Source organism: Lepus europaeus, chromosome 1, assembly GCF_033115175.1.
Source record: "Lepus europaeus isolate LE1 chromosome 1, mLepTim1.pri, whole genome shotgun sequence".
NCBI lineage: Eukaryota > Metazoa > Chordata > Mammalia > Lagomorpha > Leporidae > Lepus > Lepus europaeus.
Window position 1 is genome coordinate 26,876,491 of NC_084827.1, and position 16,411 is coordinate 26,892,901.

The following is a 16,411-nucleotide window of genomic DNA, read 5'->3' on the forward strand; positions in this document are numbered from 1 at the left end:
CTGCGGCGCCAGCCCCAAATATTAAATATAGCATAGGCTGAGCAGGAAAGATCAAACTGTAGTTCCCAAGGAAAGGAAATCCTGATTGACCAAGTGAATGACTAGTGATACAGAAGTCACTGAATTACATTAGCCACAAATTATACTCTCTTTGCAACATCTTCTAGTAGTGGCGTCATTATTGTCATAACGCTGAAAAACATGACATGCTGACATTGGTCATTCTAGTTTGGTACAAAATTTCAAAACATTATCTAAATTTCCAGTTTTCTTTACTCCATTTGGCATCCTCTACCTATAGCTTCTACATTGCCCTTAGTATATTAATCAAAGGAAAATGAGATGAAACTAATCTAAATATACTCTAGGCACCTCCCATACATCAAAGGCACATAGGAGGCAAACTCTTTACCTGTTTTTCCAGTGTTGTGAATGAATGTGTTTTCCAAAGATGTTTTATCCCAACCTTGAAATTTAAGTTTCTTAAGATTCACATTTACTTGTGTAAGATCTTCATCAATATTGATAGGAGATTGTTTTGGGCTGTTGCATATTGGATATTTCTTTCCCCAATTTTTTTGATTCAGTGCTCCTAGGGAAAGGAAAGAGTAAGGCAGTTAGGTGCTTACATTCTTGTACAAGAGCTAAGTTTTATATTATAAAATAGTTAATATATTACATTAAAATAAATACAATATAAGGTAAATTGGAATATTTAAATTAACTCACTAAACAATTATGCACAGATTTAGATTCTGAATTTTAACACGAGATGCTATCAATAGAGAACTATAAAATATTCATGACAAGTTTAGGGTTCAACTAGTCATCACAGTCTTCCAAATCAACAAAAAGTCCATTAATAGTTATAGAAGGTCCTAGAACAGAGTCCTAGCCTGGAGTTCCAGTTTTATTTTTATTTATTTTTAATTAGTTTTTAACAGATTCAATATGGTTTGAAGATACAAGTCTAAAAACATAATGATAATCCCTTCCTCCCTCCCTCTCCATCCCTCGCTCCCTCCCACACTCCTTCCTTCCAGAGTTCCAGATTGAAAGAAGTCCAGATGATAGGAGTCTGGTTCTAACTTCCTTAGCAATCTCCATAGGTACTCCCCTTCAGATCTACTGTCATCCCTGCCATTGAATTTTCCGGTTTAATTTTCTGATTGGGGTGGGTTTTTTAATTAAAAAATATTATTATGAGGCTATCCTTGAAATATTTCTCCTCCCTTTTTTTCTGGTTATAAAATGTACCAAGTTTTATGCTTAACAAAAGAAAAACAAAACAGGTCTTTTTTCTTTTAAGATTTTATTTACTTATTTCAGAGGTAGAGTTACAGAGAGAGAGAAGGAGAGACAGAAAGAGAGGTCTTCCATCTGCTGACTCACTCCCCAGATGGCCGCAACAGACGAGCTGGGCTGCTGGGAAGCCAGGAGCCAGGAGCTTCTTCCTGGTCTCCCACGTCAGGGCAGAGGCCCAAGCACTTGGCCCATCCTCTACTGCTTTCTCATGCCATAGCAGAGAGCTGGGTCAGAAGTGGAGCAGCCAGGACATGAACTGGCACCCATATAGGATGCCAGTGGCGAAGGCTTAGCCCACTGTGCCACAGCATCAGCCCCCCCCCAAATAGGTCTTTCTCTAAAGATATCTGCTTACAGTGCAGTGAATTTTTATCCATTCCACAGAATGAACAATCCTCTAAATGAAAACTGCCCTAAGTTGCCTTTATTTCACCCCTACCTGAAACATAAACCGTCTCCCATAACCATATTCACTTGATGTTATCTTAGTACCACTAGCAGCATGTACGTTCTATTGAAGTTCCATTAAAATACTAGGGTGTTGTGTTGTAGGCATGGAAAGCCAAGATACCATGGAAAAGAAAAAAAAAAAAAAAGAAGGAGAAGACCTAAATGAAAGATCTCTGTGAGTGAGATCCCAGTGGAAAGAACGGGGCCATCAAAGAAGGAGGTACCTTTCTCTGAAGGGAGGAGAGAACTTCCACTTTGACTATGACCCTATCGGAATAAGATCAAAGTCAGCGAACTCTAAAGGCTTCCATAGCCCTGACATCTCATGACTAGAGCCTAGGGAGATTACTGACGCCATGAACAGGAGTGTCAAATTGTTAAGTCAACAACAGGAGTCACTGTGTACTTACATCCCATGTGAGATCTGTCCTTAATGTGTTGTCTAATGTGCAGTGATGCTATAACTAGTACTGAAACAGTATTTTTACACTTTGTGTTTCTGCGTGGGTACAAACTGATGAGATCTTTACTAATTATATACTGAATCGATCTTCTGTATATAAAGAGAATTGGAAATGAAAAAAAAAAAACCTGGTGTTAAATTGGAAATGGCATAGAAAATTAATTAATTTTTTAAAAAAAATATTATGTAGGATCTCTGTCTTTAATGTGCTGTACACTGTTATTTAATGCTATAACTAGTACTCCAACAGTATTTTTTTTCACTTTGTGTTGCTATATGGGGGCAAACTGTTGAAATCATTACCTAATATATACTAAACTGATCTTCTGTATATAAAGAGAATTGAAAATGAATCATGATGTGATTTGAAGGGGAGAGGGAGCGGGAAAGGGGAGGGTTGTGGGTGGGAGGGAAGTTATGGGAGGGGGGAAGCCATTGTAACCCATAAGCTGTACTTTGGAAATTTATATTCATTAAATAAAAGTTCAATAAATAAAAAAAAATACTAGGGTGGAGTGGGCATTGAGGCTAGTGGTTAAGAGATCTGTGTCCCACATCAGAGTACCTGGGTTCAATTCTTGACTCTGGCTTCTTGATGATGAAGACCCTGGGAGGCACTGGTGATGGTTCAAGTAATTGGGTTTTTGCCACCACCCACATGCAAGACCTGAATTGAATTTCCAGATCCTAGCTTTGGCCTGGCAGTGCCTCAACCACTGTGAGCATTGGGGAAGTGAATCTGCATGTGGTAGCATTCTGTCTCTGTATCTCAGTTTCTTTCTTTCTTTCTCTCTCTCTCTCTCTTTCTCTCTCCTTCCCCCCCAACTTATATAAATAAATACAGGGTACTTTTAAAAATTTTTGGAAAACTGAATTAAAAGACAAACTTATTTTGGTGCAAAACTTTTTTGAAATTCACAGAAAATACTTTCAAAGGACATATTTTTTCATGAACTTTTTGGAGGGTCCTTGTACTTGAAATGGTGAGAGTGTAAGTCTTAAACTTTTCTTGTGTTAGACTTCAGAATTTCCATAGTCACCACAAGAAAGAGCAGAGTGGCAGCATAGTGGTCATCTTGCTTTTGAATATTCGTATGGGTGAGGCCAAAGTTTTACATGATTGAGGTGTAGGGAAATTCTTGGTAAACATATTTTCAGTACTACCCTAGTCTACATTTTTTTTTATAATAAAGGTGTCAATGAGCACTAACTTCTATGCAAGCTCAATCTAATGAGCATTTCTCATAATGCAAGAAGGTTAACTGCGCAATTTACCCCAGGAAAGAAAGAATCATTAGTCATATCATGAAACTGCCTAAATGGTCAGGGAAAGGTAAGTAATGCATGTCACAGTGAGGCTCTACCAGAATCAGTGACTGCTGAAAATTTATTTCAAAGTCTAGCTTTGTTCCTAGAGAATATTTGAGTAACAAGAGGTTTAAATATGCACAATAATGCATATTTTGCCTTCTAGGAATAGCTTTAATGATCTGAGTAATGCTATGCTGATTTTACTTGTAAGGAACTCTGGCACGGGGACAAGAAAATATTGCAAGGGAAGGAGAGAGACCAACTGAGGTATGAATCAATAAGGCCCATTTGACTGTTTACATTTTAAATACAGCACAGTAAACTCCACGCACACTTAGGAAGAGTTACACAGGTGTGCACAGACACTTTAAATGCTAAGTTTCCATTAGCACAGATCAGGGAAAACTAATAGAGTTCAAACATGTAATGTATATCAGCAACATTGACATTTTGAGGACTGATTATTGTTTACAGCCCTTGTTGAGGAACAGAGTTTTCTTCTTACTATTTGTTGAATTCTTTGCTTATGGAGAGTTAAACTTATGATTATAAAATAAACTGAAAGTATGCTATTGCAAAAACTGAAAGAAAGATTAAGAAAGGCAGGGTGAAGGAAGGTGGAAATGTGAGTGGGAGGAAGGGTGGGGTGGGAAGTATCACTATGCTCCTAAGTCTGTATACATGAAATTTTTTCACCACACATGAAAAAGATAAATTTAATAAAAAAGTCTGTGAAAAGCACACATTTTAATGTGATAAAATGCATGACCTAATATTGGATATCTATACTGAGCATTTCAGTGGCATTAAGCATATTCACATTACTTTGCAAAAAAAGAAGTTAAGTCTCTGATATACAAACCTATTTGCCATCTCATTTGGTGATCCTCTCCACCTGGTTTCTAAAGGTCATCTTAGACTTAGCATACACAAAACTAACTCCTGATTTCTATCCTGAAACAGGATCCTCCTACAGTCTTTGCCACCCCCTAACCTTAGATGGCATCCAGATGACCCTTTTGGATCTGTCTTTGAAAGATATTTCTTATCAGATAATTTCTCAACTCTACAATTACCAGTGTAACCCAAGCCACCACTGTTGTTCGCCCACACCTTGCTATCACAAGCAGCATTGCCATCACTGGGGACACAGGTGAGTCAGTCCTCCACTGTAGCCTTATGAAGTCAGAGTCTACATCTTAACACAATCAATCCCAGGAGACTCATATACATATTTGATTTTGAAAAGCCCTCTTTTAGATATCTCCAGTGCTTTCTAACTAGTCTCCAGTTCCGTCTCTTGCCCCTTCCACAATTCTGCTCTACATAAGTAGAATCCCAAGGTGATTGCTAATGCCCACCTTCTGCTGGAGGGTGCGCAAGACCTATAAATGCAATAGGAAAGTAATTCTTTGATTAAGTTACATTTAGTGGCCCAGGAGATAACAAAGTCCCTGCTGTGAATCTGTTATGTTTTAAGATTTGTCTTGGCAAACTGCAGAGAGATCCAAGGTTTGAGAGACACCCCTGCTGGCTTTGAAGACTAGGTTGTGAGTGAGGAGGGGTTCATAGTTAGGAACTAATAACCAGTACTAGGAGCTATGAGTGTCCCTAAAGTTACAACCAGAACAAACAGAAACCCCAGGACATCAGTTCTCCAGCCTCCAGGAGGTGAATTATGTCAAGAATCTGAAATAGGTTACAAGACTCCAGGCTTTGAATGAGACATTTTGATATGTGAGACTCTGCGTCTGATCAGAGAAGCAAGCTAAACAGTTCCTTCTCTCCAACTTATGTACCACAGAAGCTATGAGATAGCAAATGTGTTGCTATAAGCCACTAACTTTGTTAATTTGTTACACAGCAAAAGAAAACTGTAACTCAGTAACTACATTAATCTTTTTTTTTTATTAAACTTTTATTTAATGAATATAAATTTCCAGTGTACAGCTTATGGATTACATAACCTCCTTCCCACCCGCAACCCTCCCCTCTCCCGCTCCCTCTCCCCTTCCATTCACATCAAGATTCATTTTCAATTCTCTTTATATACAGAAGATCAATTTAGTATAAAGATTTCAACAGTTTGCACCCACATAGAAACACAAAGTGAAACATACTGTTTGAGTACTAGTTATAGCATTAAATCACAATGTACAGCACATTAAGGACAGAGATCCCATATGAGGAGCAAGTGCACAGTGGCAACTGTTGTTGACCCAACAAATTGACACTCTAGTTTATGGCGCCAGTAACCATCCTAGGCTGTCGTCATGAGTTGCCATGGCTATGGAAGCCTTCCAAGTTTACCGACTCTGATCATATTTAGACAAGGTCATAAAAGACAGAGTGAGGATAGTAACCAATGATCCTAAGAGTGGCATTTACCAGGTCTGAACAATTATACAGCATTAAGTGGGGAAGAGGACCATCAGTACACACAGGTTGGGAGTAGAGCCATTGGTGGTAGAGTAGAGGTTATGATTACAAAGGAATGAGGCCCAAGTGCACTAGACAGGGCCTAGAACAAAGGACAGAGTCATTATTAGAGGAGCTAAGAAAGGTGCTGTCTAAGCTACAATTAAGTTTTCTGATTGAGAGGCAAATAGAACCTGATAGAAGGGGCTTGATAATAATCTGGTGGGCTTTAGGCCTTGTAAATTCAGAGGCCCAGACCTATCTATCTCTTCACATGCTTAGCTCGCATCCCTGTAATAATTTTCCATCTTATTAAAAATAAATGTATCTCCTCAACACAGCTGACAGACACTGTACAATGTCACCACTCTCACACCCCCTCTGCTGTCATTTGCTAGCACTCTGTGTTGAGCCTTGCTACAGCCACCCTGGCTTCCATTCCATTCCTGCAGCATGTGGAGGCTTGGCACCTGCTGCCAGATCTTCCTGGAGTGCTTCTCCTGAGGTTGGCAAAGTTCCAAAAGCTCCTTTTCCTACTTCAGTGAGATCTGTGCTCAAATACCTCTCCACAAATAGTCTTCTCTGAGCACCCTGTATAAAATATGCTTCCTCCACCAGTCTCTCTCAGTGGCTCTCCTTATTTTATGTTCTTTGCTTAGCATATTAATGAAGTCTATTTTAGGGTCTCCACATCCCAGTGCCTACAAAAAGAAGACTGGTTTCTAAAAGGTGTTCAATAAACTTTTGTTGAATACCAGAATCAAACAAAAAATAGTGATGCCTTCTTTTGTGAGCTTGAGCATAGAGATGAAATACGAAATCACAAAGAAAAAAAAACAAAAACAAAGAAAATGAATTGGCCACTTCTCTCTGTCTCTCTTTCTCACTGTCTGTAACTTTGTCAAATAAATAAGTAAAAATCTGAAAAAAAAAAAAAAAAAAAGGAAATGAACTGGCCAATGAGAGAAACATTTCTAAACTCAGTTACAGATCTCATTTGACAATTTAGTTCAGTAGTTCTTTCTGAACAGCTGAAAGATATCAAGAAAGGCCTCAAGACTGAACTCTGTGTGGGCTGAAATCTTACAGCACAATAATCTTGGGTAACTGGATTACATATGAAGTCCATGGGATTACATTGAGTGTGGATCCAGATAACTTCTTAATTTTTATGATTAAAAGACAAAAGAAAAGAGGTCAGAGTAAGGAAAAGGGATTTTTTCCATGGTAAGACCAACAAATAGAAAATGTCCTATAAAAATAAGAATTTAAGCCATTAAAAAAAGTCTTCAAGTGATACTGACATCATAAATAAGAGTGTCAATTGTTAAATCAACAACAGGAGTCACTGCGCACTTACTCCCCATGTAGGATCTCTGTCCTTAATGTGTTGTACTATGTGAATTAATGGTAAAACTACTACTAAAACAGTAATCTATACTTTGTGTGTCTGTGTGGGTACAAACTTGAAATCTTTACTTAGTAAATACTAAGTAGATCTTCTGTATATAAAGATAATTGAAAATGAATCTTGATGAAGAATGGGATGGGAGAGGGAGTGGGAGATGGGATGGTTGCGGGTGGGAGGGAGGTTATGAGGTGAAAAAGCCACTATAATCCAAAAGTCGTACTTTGGAAATTTATATTTATTAAATAAAAGTTAAAAAAAGTCTTCAAAAGACACTAAAAAGGAGGTGATTTCAAATCTCCATGAGTAGAAAACCAAGGGAAGTAAGTATAGAAGTGTTAAAATTGTTTACAGAAATGAAACACAGACAACAGAAGCATTAAACACATTAACTAATCTTATTCTTAAATATTGTTTTTAAATTCCCAAATTCATAGTTTTAGTGTTGCAACCAGAGGCCAAAGGTCACACAGTGGTTAATGCCCAGGGTGATGAATTTGAGAAAACATGCATACATACTTCCATAGAACATTTTGTGTCCACCTCAGTGTTATCAGGTAAAATTGTGCAGAGAGAAATTAGGACACTGACTAGCTGCAGCAAATGATTATCAGGTGATTTATCCAATGATGGAATTTAGAGTATAAAACGGGAGCTCTAGAGAACTTAAATAAAGTACTCATTCACATATTTATTCATTCATTGATTCACCTGAATTAGTAATATTTTATGCATTTCTTGTGCTTACATTTATTAGAGTACTTAGCAGAATGTGTGCATTTTGTCTGCTAACTTGTCTATCATCTATATGCTATTGTCAAACTCTCAGTCTCGTAAATAGTAGAAACAAATTGTTTGTGAAATACTTTGTGCACCAAATTAATGCATTCAATATTTGTATACAATAGATTTTCTATTCTAAGTGAATGGAAAGCAACTCTAGGCTCTATAGGGGATGTACATGAGTTTATGCTTTTCTGTTGCTTGCCTATTATTACACTACAGAAGAAGATTACAGTTTGTTAAATAAGTATGCAAATGCCTAAAACAGTACATGAGTTGAGAGAAAGTAAACATGGAAAGTGAAAGCACACTAATGCAGGCATTAAAGAATCAGTGGGATTTTGACATACACAAAGGAAACTGGGCACAAACTTGTTGTGTGAAGATTGTGAGCAAACTCATGGTGGCAGAGAAGTGCAGCATACTAAGAGAGCAGTGGACAGGCCAGTTAAATCCAAAGAGCAGAGTGATGCTGAGAAATTATGCAGAGGGTGATAGAAAGGCAGACAGTGAACAAATATACGGTGTAGGCTGGGTTGGTGGTGGTGGTGGTGGGGATGCTGAGGCTTTGAAAGAGTTAGAAGCTCAGCACTGCCTTGTGAGAGGCATTAAGCTGGCAGGAATGCGGGATGGCCAGTCAGGGAGAGGCTGAAGTTTTCACAGACATCTTCTGGTCTTCAGTTTGATTTTTTACAGCATCCTTGTACGCACTTGTACTAGACTGTATCGATCTCTTGTTCATGTTGCCATTTCAGCACCTTTCTTAGAGGCTAGCACCTAAGGATTAAGCAAATGTCTGACGAATGAGTAAGTGTTTCAGTGAGGTATCTAGAGTTGCCTACCCTTCAATGTCCTTGTACTACATCAATTAACCAATTAGTGTTCTATAGATGAACATACTTTAAAAAATATTGTATAGCAAAGTGATACTCCATCAGTGACCAACGAAAAGAAATGGACTAGAGAAAGAATAAAAAACTACTAACACAAGAGTTTTAGGCTGGCGCCGTGGCTCAATAGGCTAATCCTCCGCCTACGGTGCTGGCACACTGAGTTCTAGTCCCGGCCGGGGCACTGGATTCTGTCCTGGTTGCCCCTCTTCCAGGCTAGTTCTCTGCTGTGGCCAGGGAGGGCAGTGGAGGATGGCCCAAGTGCTTGGGCCCTGCACCCCATGGGAGACCAGGAGAAGCACCTGGCTCCTGCCTTTGGCACCGCGCCGGCCACAGCGGCCATTGGAGGGTGAACCAACGGCAAAACAAAGACCTTTCTCTCTGTCTCTCTCTCTCACTGTCCACTCTGCCTGTCAAAAAAAAAAAAAAAAAAAAGAGAGAGAGAGAGAGAGAAAAAAGAAACTAAAGCCGCAAATTATTAAATGGCGATCATTAAGTGATTATGTCTCACCAGTAAATGCCATCACATAAACTGACTCAAAACAAAGGAAGATGGATGTTTGAGATAATCTTCCATGCGGAAAACCAGGATGAGGTTCTGTTAACGTGCACAGATCAGTGTGCCTGTTTGTAGTTCTGACCAGGTTTTTGGAGCCAGAAAGACCAAAATGGTTGCCAAATGTTGATGATCACTGCATTGAACGCCGTACTGAATGTGGATCAAATGCAAACAATCTCAGAATGAGAAGCTCTTTCACCAAGACTGCACTTTGCTTTATTTCCTGTCCTGATGGGAAATTCACATCGCAACAGCGGAAACATTTCTGCCACACAGGTTGGGTTGATGTATCCAGGTAGCAGGGGTTATATGTCCAGGAAGGTAGTTATCAATTTACTTAGGAAGATTCTAGCACAAACATTCTCTTAGCATACGACATTTAAGAAAATCATTATGCGGAGTTTAGCATGAATAGGGATAGAAATAGTCCAGAAATTTTTTTTAGGGTTTTGTTGAAAATTCTAGGATTGTTTCAAGATAGAAAAATCCAACACAGGACACTATAAAACACACAAAAAGACTGCTCTGTATTGCAAAAAACTGAAGGAATTTTGTAGACTACAAGGGATAACTAAAAGTATAAGATGAGAAAAGATCTAAGGACACTGCCATAGTAAAAACACTGTTACTCTGAAGATTAATCATCTGAACTTTACAATTGGCAGTGGAAATACATTGGTCATTTTTCCAAAAATTTGACTATCTTCACATCGGGTCATAACTAATCCATTAATTTAATCAGAAAATGAAATGAATCTAATAGAAGAATAAATAAAACTTTAATTAATGCAAAAAATTATGGGGCTGGAAACATAGTACAGGAATCCCTCATAAACTTGAGGACTAACTCTAGTATGTCATTTGGAAGAGTTTTGGAACATTTGAGTTGATTCTTACTTGCAAGTAAGGAAGGGAGAAGGACATAGGATGACATAACAAATCTCTACAGGAGTACAGCTGGGCGTACCACAGACCAGTCATGTGGAAGGGAGTGTGGACAGAAAGATGTTGAATCTGGTTTTGGAACTACTGACTTTGAAACTACCATGGAAATTCATAATGCAATGAAAAATATGGGAGATGAGTGGAGAGACTGGGGCATATCAGCCTGCAGGTAATATTTTAGAACCACGGATGTGGATGAAATATTTCATTTAAAGTTGGTAAGCAAGAAGAGGGTCAATGATAATACATGGGGGAACATTAGCATTTAGTGAAGACTGAGGGAGGGCAGAACGTGTGGTCTGAGAGGGAACTGCAAATCTATGACAGTCATAGAAAGATGATTTCAAAATGAAGGATTATCACAGAGTGGGTGGCACACATAGGGGGAGAGTCAGCAGAGTCATGTCCACTGCGACTGGATTTTGTTATCTCCTATCTGCAAATCCAATAGTCCTAGAACAGAATGATTTAGTGTAATGCTGGACTTGGAATTCAGACTGCAGAGTGAATTGAGATGATAAGAATTAAAGTATGTTTTAAATGCTTGTTGTGCAGGAAATAAGAGAGGTAACTTGGCAACCAGAGACAGGTGGAAGGATGAGGAATGGAATGATTTTAAGACAGACTTTGTGTATATTAAGAAGAAAGAGTTATTCTAAGAAAGAATTTGTGGTTATGAGAGGTCAATGATCAAGTTCTTCAATGAGAGAAGATACAAGGCATAAATGGAGGATCATTAGCTTGATTGCAAAAAGACACACAAGAAAATCATGAAAACATGGATTCATAAGGACTCAGCTACATTTAGAGGAGGGAACTGTGTCCTAGTACTTCTGCTTTAGAGCAGGTTCACACCACATGGGAGGAGAAATCTGGGAGCTGAGCTGACATCAGTTCAATCCTAGATCTATCACTTCCAAATACCATTCACCTGAGCTTCAGTTGCCTTACCTGTAATCAGTGTAAACATTTCTACGTCCTTGCATCAATTCTGTGCTGTTGACGGCTGAAGTGGCCCTGTTCATTTCTTGCCCTCTCCCAGTAGACAGCCAAGTTTTAGGGGCTCCTAAAATGAAGTAACAGAGGCCTGGATTGTGGCCTGGCAGGTGAAGCCATCACTTGAGATGCCAGCATCCTATATTGGAGAGCCAGGTCATGTGGCTGCTCTGGTTCCAATCCAGCTTCCTGCTAATGTGCTTGAGAAGGCAGCATAAGATGGCTCAAGTACTTGGACCCCTGCCATCCATGTGGGAGGTCAGGATGGAGTTCCTATCTCCTGGCTTCTGGCTTTATGCTGGCTGCTTTATTCTGGCTGTTGTGGCCTTTTTGGAGAGTGAACCAGTGGATGGAAGATAACTCTCTGTCACTCCCTCTCTTTACTGTTGCTGCATTTTTCAAATAAATAAATAATGGTACAGCATTTTAGCCTGATGAGTTTGATTACGAGAAAAACCAGGCTTACCCTTAATTTCTCTTTTGCAAAATGGCAATAAAGATTGACATAAAATAATATAGGGGCCATGGCTGTGACATGGAAAGTTAAACTGCTGCCTGCAGTGCCAGCATTCCATATGGATGCTGATTCAAGTCCTGGCTCCTCCACTTCTGATCCAGCACCCTGCTAATGCACCTGGAAAAGCAGCAGAAGATAGTCCAAGTCCTTAGGCCCACATGGGAGACCTGGAAGAAGCTCCTGGCTCCTTGCTTTGGCCTTGCCCAGCCCTGGCCTTTTTAACCATTTGGGGAGTGATTCAGGGGTAAAAAAAAAAAAAAAAAAACAAAAAAAACAAAAAACAACTCTTTCTCCTTCTCTCTCTTTCTCTCTCTCTCTCTCACACTCATTCTCTTTGTGTTTCTGTCTTTCAAATAAATAAATAAATCTTTAAAAATTAAAAAAAAGAATAACAAATGTAGGTGGGTGTTTGGCAGTGGTCAAGGTGCTGTTTGGGATGTCTGCATATTGAAATGCTTGGGTTTGACTCCCTGTCCTGCTCCCAGTTCCAGCTTCCTGCTAATGCACACTTTGGGAAGCAGCAGCAATGGCTCAAGTACTTGGGACTCTGCCATCCACATAAGAGACCTAGAATGAGTTCCCAGTACCCTGGCGTTTGGGAACAAACCAGCAGATGGGATCTCTCTTTCTCTCTCTGCCTCTCCCCTGTCTCAGATAAATTAAATTTAAAAATTTAAAAAGTAACTTAATGGTCATGAACTCTTTTAAACAATTCTGTTGCTGAAATAATATTAAACATCATGTGACACCAGGGATACTTTGAATTTTTCTGAAAAAAGGATACAGCAAGAAATGTTTCTCAAAGCAGTAACAGAAAACATTAGAATTGAAAAGAAAATTCAGTGAAGAACTAAAGACCTTTTTGCCTTTTCTATAAATCTACCTTTTGCCATTCTGGCTATTTTATTATGGGCCTCCCAATCTAGGTGAAAGGTCTACAGGCAGACTTTATTTGTATATCATTTCAAGAAATTAATGACACCTAAAATTTATATCTTCATGAGCTACATGTAATAAGCAGTCCAATGAAAGCTAATAAGACCTGTGAAATATGAAAGATGATTAAATTATCACCCAAATTAAAGACCTGAAATGCAAAAATAAAAAAAGTCAATTTTGTTTATTGAGAAACCAAATTTCTGTTTAAAGATAGCAAATTTATAGCTTAGATTTTAAAATTGTGAAATTGATTTCCTGAGTTATGGTCTATTGCTATGTCTCCATCTTTCTGTTTCCTGAATCTCCACTTATTTTTATTAACTAATCATAGTTAGAAACCTCCTTTAGGTTGAGTAGAAAACTGAGCACTGATTCTTTCATTGTTTTCTAATTTTATTTTTAATGATGATGTTTGAATAGAGGTAATTATGACACATGACTGTAAATCAGATAAGACAAGCTAATAATTAATTTACTTTGCAAATGAAGGTATTTCAGTAGTCCATTAAACTAACATGTGTCCCTACTCTTTAAATATATACATTAAAAGGCTAAGGAGAGAAGTGCTTTAAACTAAAACACTGCAAGTCATTTCTAAGGGACTATCAATCCCAAATAAACATAAAGTGTTAAAACTGCTATGTAAGTTAACTATTTTTACTTTTATATTGTCATCTACTTTTACAGTGTTTTAATTAACACATAATTGCACATATTTATAATAACACAATGTGATGTTTTGATTCCCATAAAATGTACAGGAATGTTTATGGAAAAAGCATGCTCCAGCTGTTGTGGGCATTTGGGGGAGTGACTAGGTAGACTGTAGATTTCACTTTCTGTCTCTGCCTCTCAAATAACAAAATTAAATCTAAATAAAATATTGATAGTGCAAGTAATTATTGTGCTAAAAATAAAGGTACAGTTGCATAGACTCAAATGTATCTTCACTGATGCCTACTTTACTCAGTCCAGTTGAAGATTCCATAGCCCTTTATTCAGTAACAATAGATTTCAGTAAAGTCTCTTTTTGGAAGAGTAGTCTGTCTCTGCATAATTACACAGAGATGATGTGTCAGGAAGCTGAGACAAGGGAAGTGAAGCAGGAACTGAGAAACAAAGCTCCCTGAGAAACTGTAGAAATCCTAAGGGGGACATAGGACTTCCATAGGCAGTGGAATTTGAGGAGAGACAGCAAAGCTGACTTTGAAGACAACATAAATTAGATATTTTAAAGTTTGGGAAGCCCCAATCAAACCTATTTTAGATTTTTTTGACTAATTAATACTAAGGAATAATTGAACTTAAAATAAAAAGGTGAGAGTAATGCACTTGCATTTGAACAAGTTTCTGTTTGCTCTGGCTTTGGTTAACACAATACCTGTTATCACATATGCTACTACCCAATAATAAGTACCACACTTGTAAAGATGCTTAAGACAGAATCATATTGGAAAAAATTTTCAAATAAATTATCCTTTTTCACTGCTTAAAATAAAATTTTGTTAAAGTTATACTAGTAACACCAAAAAATATTGCAAACAAAAATATTTTATCTTCAATGCTAAGTAGCAATGAGACTAACTCAACTGCAAGAAAACACTGCTATCCTTTGTTTAAAAGGTCTCACTAAAATTCTGGCAGTTCAAAGAAGTTAACCCTAGACCACATCTTATAACAATTGATAAGCTGACAGCATAAAGCATTTATTTTCAACAGATTCACTGTGATTTCATTTTGTAGGACTCTAAGAAACAAAAAGGAAGAAATCTTTCAGACCTAAAATCTAATTTAATCTTAATTCTTATTCATTGTATTAAATAATTTGGATTGTATAAACTTCTAAATCAAAATTGTGCTTTGTAAATTAGTCTTCTGATACCATGTTCATGGGGTACAGTCTAGGACTTTGATGGGTAATCAGAAAACGAACTCTGGTCAAAAACATGTCGTATTTCAAAACCCAATTTTGACTTTCTGATACTATTCCCTGTACCTAGGGTCTGCTAATTATCATAGTTATTATTTGGTAATATTTTTAGATATAAAAATACTGAAGGGAAATATGAATTTCCCTTCAATGAGTCCTAGGATCTAGATGGAAGATCTATGGGCAAACAAATCAATGTAATGGGAGTTTCCGGTAATGTAATAATCAATGTAATGAGAGTTGCAGATAATATATGTAATCCATTCCCTGGAGTGCCAACATTTGTTTTGAAAAGGAGAAGATGCTGAGTATGGAAAGCACATGTTCACTGAGACAGGGCAGGACTCCTCCTTTCTAAGCCAGACTGCTAACCCTTTTGAGAAGAAATGTGTAAGCAAGATCCTGTCTGGGTTTTTACATTCTTCATCATCTTTATCTGGCATCAGGTTGTATTCCATGTTCTGCTAAATCAAATGTGTTCAATTATGATTTTCCTGGCTTCTGCTCATAACTTATCCATTATAGAATCTCGAGACTGGGAAAAAAAATTTAGTTCAATTACTCATCGTTGCTTGATTCCTCTACACAACACACTTGATGACAGATTTTTTTCTGCCAAGGCTTAAATACCTTTGATGTTTGAGTCTCTTTATCTACTGCAATATATGTTACTCCAATTTTTAATTTTCCAGTGTTGGGAAGTTATTTTCTCTTTCAGAGTAAGTTTTGAGAGTTTTTTTCTTGTGTCCCTAAACTGTATTTTCTTGGTGCCATACGAAACGTTTACTTATTTTTCCATGTGATGGCCTGGTATGTATATGAACACTGACACGAGAAGGTCTCTAGACTCAAACTTTTCATGATAGAATCACAGCTATTCTCACATATCAAAAATTCTACCAATTAGGGGGATTTTGTTCAAATACACTCCAATTTTTGTATATTTTTGAAAGTCTGATAACTAGCCTAGGCACAACATTCTTCATGGAATGAGGTACAGAAATATAGGTGAGTTTTCTAGGCTATCATAGATGCCTATAACTTCATCCTATTAATAACAAAGAAAAACATATTCATACGATGATTTATTTGGGAACAGGCATGGTATATCTTGAAAACCTGGATTCTGAAAATCAGACTGGTTGAAAACTGGCTCCACAACTTTGAATAATCTTGGGTTAGTCTCTTTACCTCTTGATTCGTTGGCACTGCCATCTAAATACAAAGGTCCAACATTAGGACCAATATCACAGCATCACTGCAAGGCTTCCCTGAGATGCAACAGGGAAAGCCATAAGCACAGTGCTTGACACAGAATGGTTCCTCTACTCTCCCTTTCAACTCTTCCTCATCTTCAAGCACATCACTGATTTTTTCCCTCTCAGTGCCTTTACATTTACCACACCGTTGTATGAAATATTCACCCCCTCCTCCTCACCAGCTGGCTCCTATTTCCACTTCCCATCTTAGCTGCAATGCCTTCCCCTGGAGAAGCCC

General features: G+C 37.9%; 1 protein-coding gene across 1 annotated transcript in view; it reads right to left on the bottom strand.

Moving 5' to 3' along the window:
• The window catches only part of PTPRZ1 (protein tyrosine phosphatase receptor type Z1), a 137,839-nt gene that overhangs the window by 99,343 nt on the left and 22,085 nt on the right, over positions 1 to 16,411 (bottom strand). Inside the window, exon 3 of the mRNA XM_062195317.1 lies at positions 413 to 592. Coding sequence (XP_062051301.1) covers positions 413 to 592 — 180 coding nt within the window. The remainder of the gene's footprint in view (positions 1 to 412; positions 593 to 16,411) is intronic.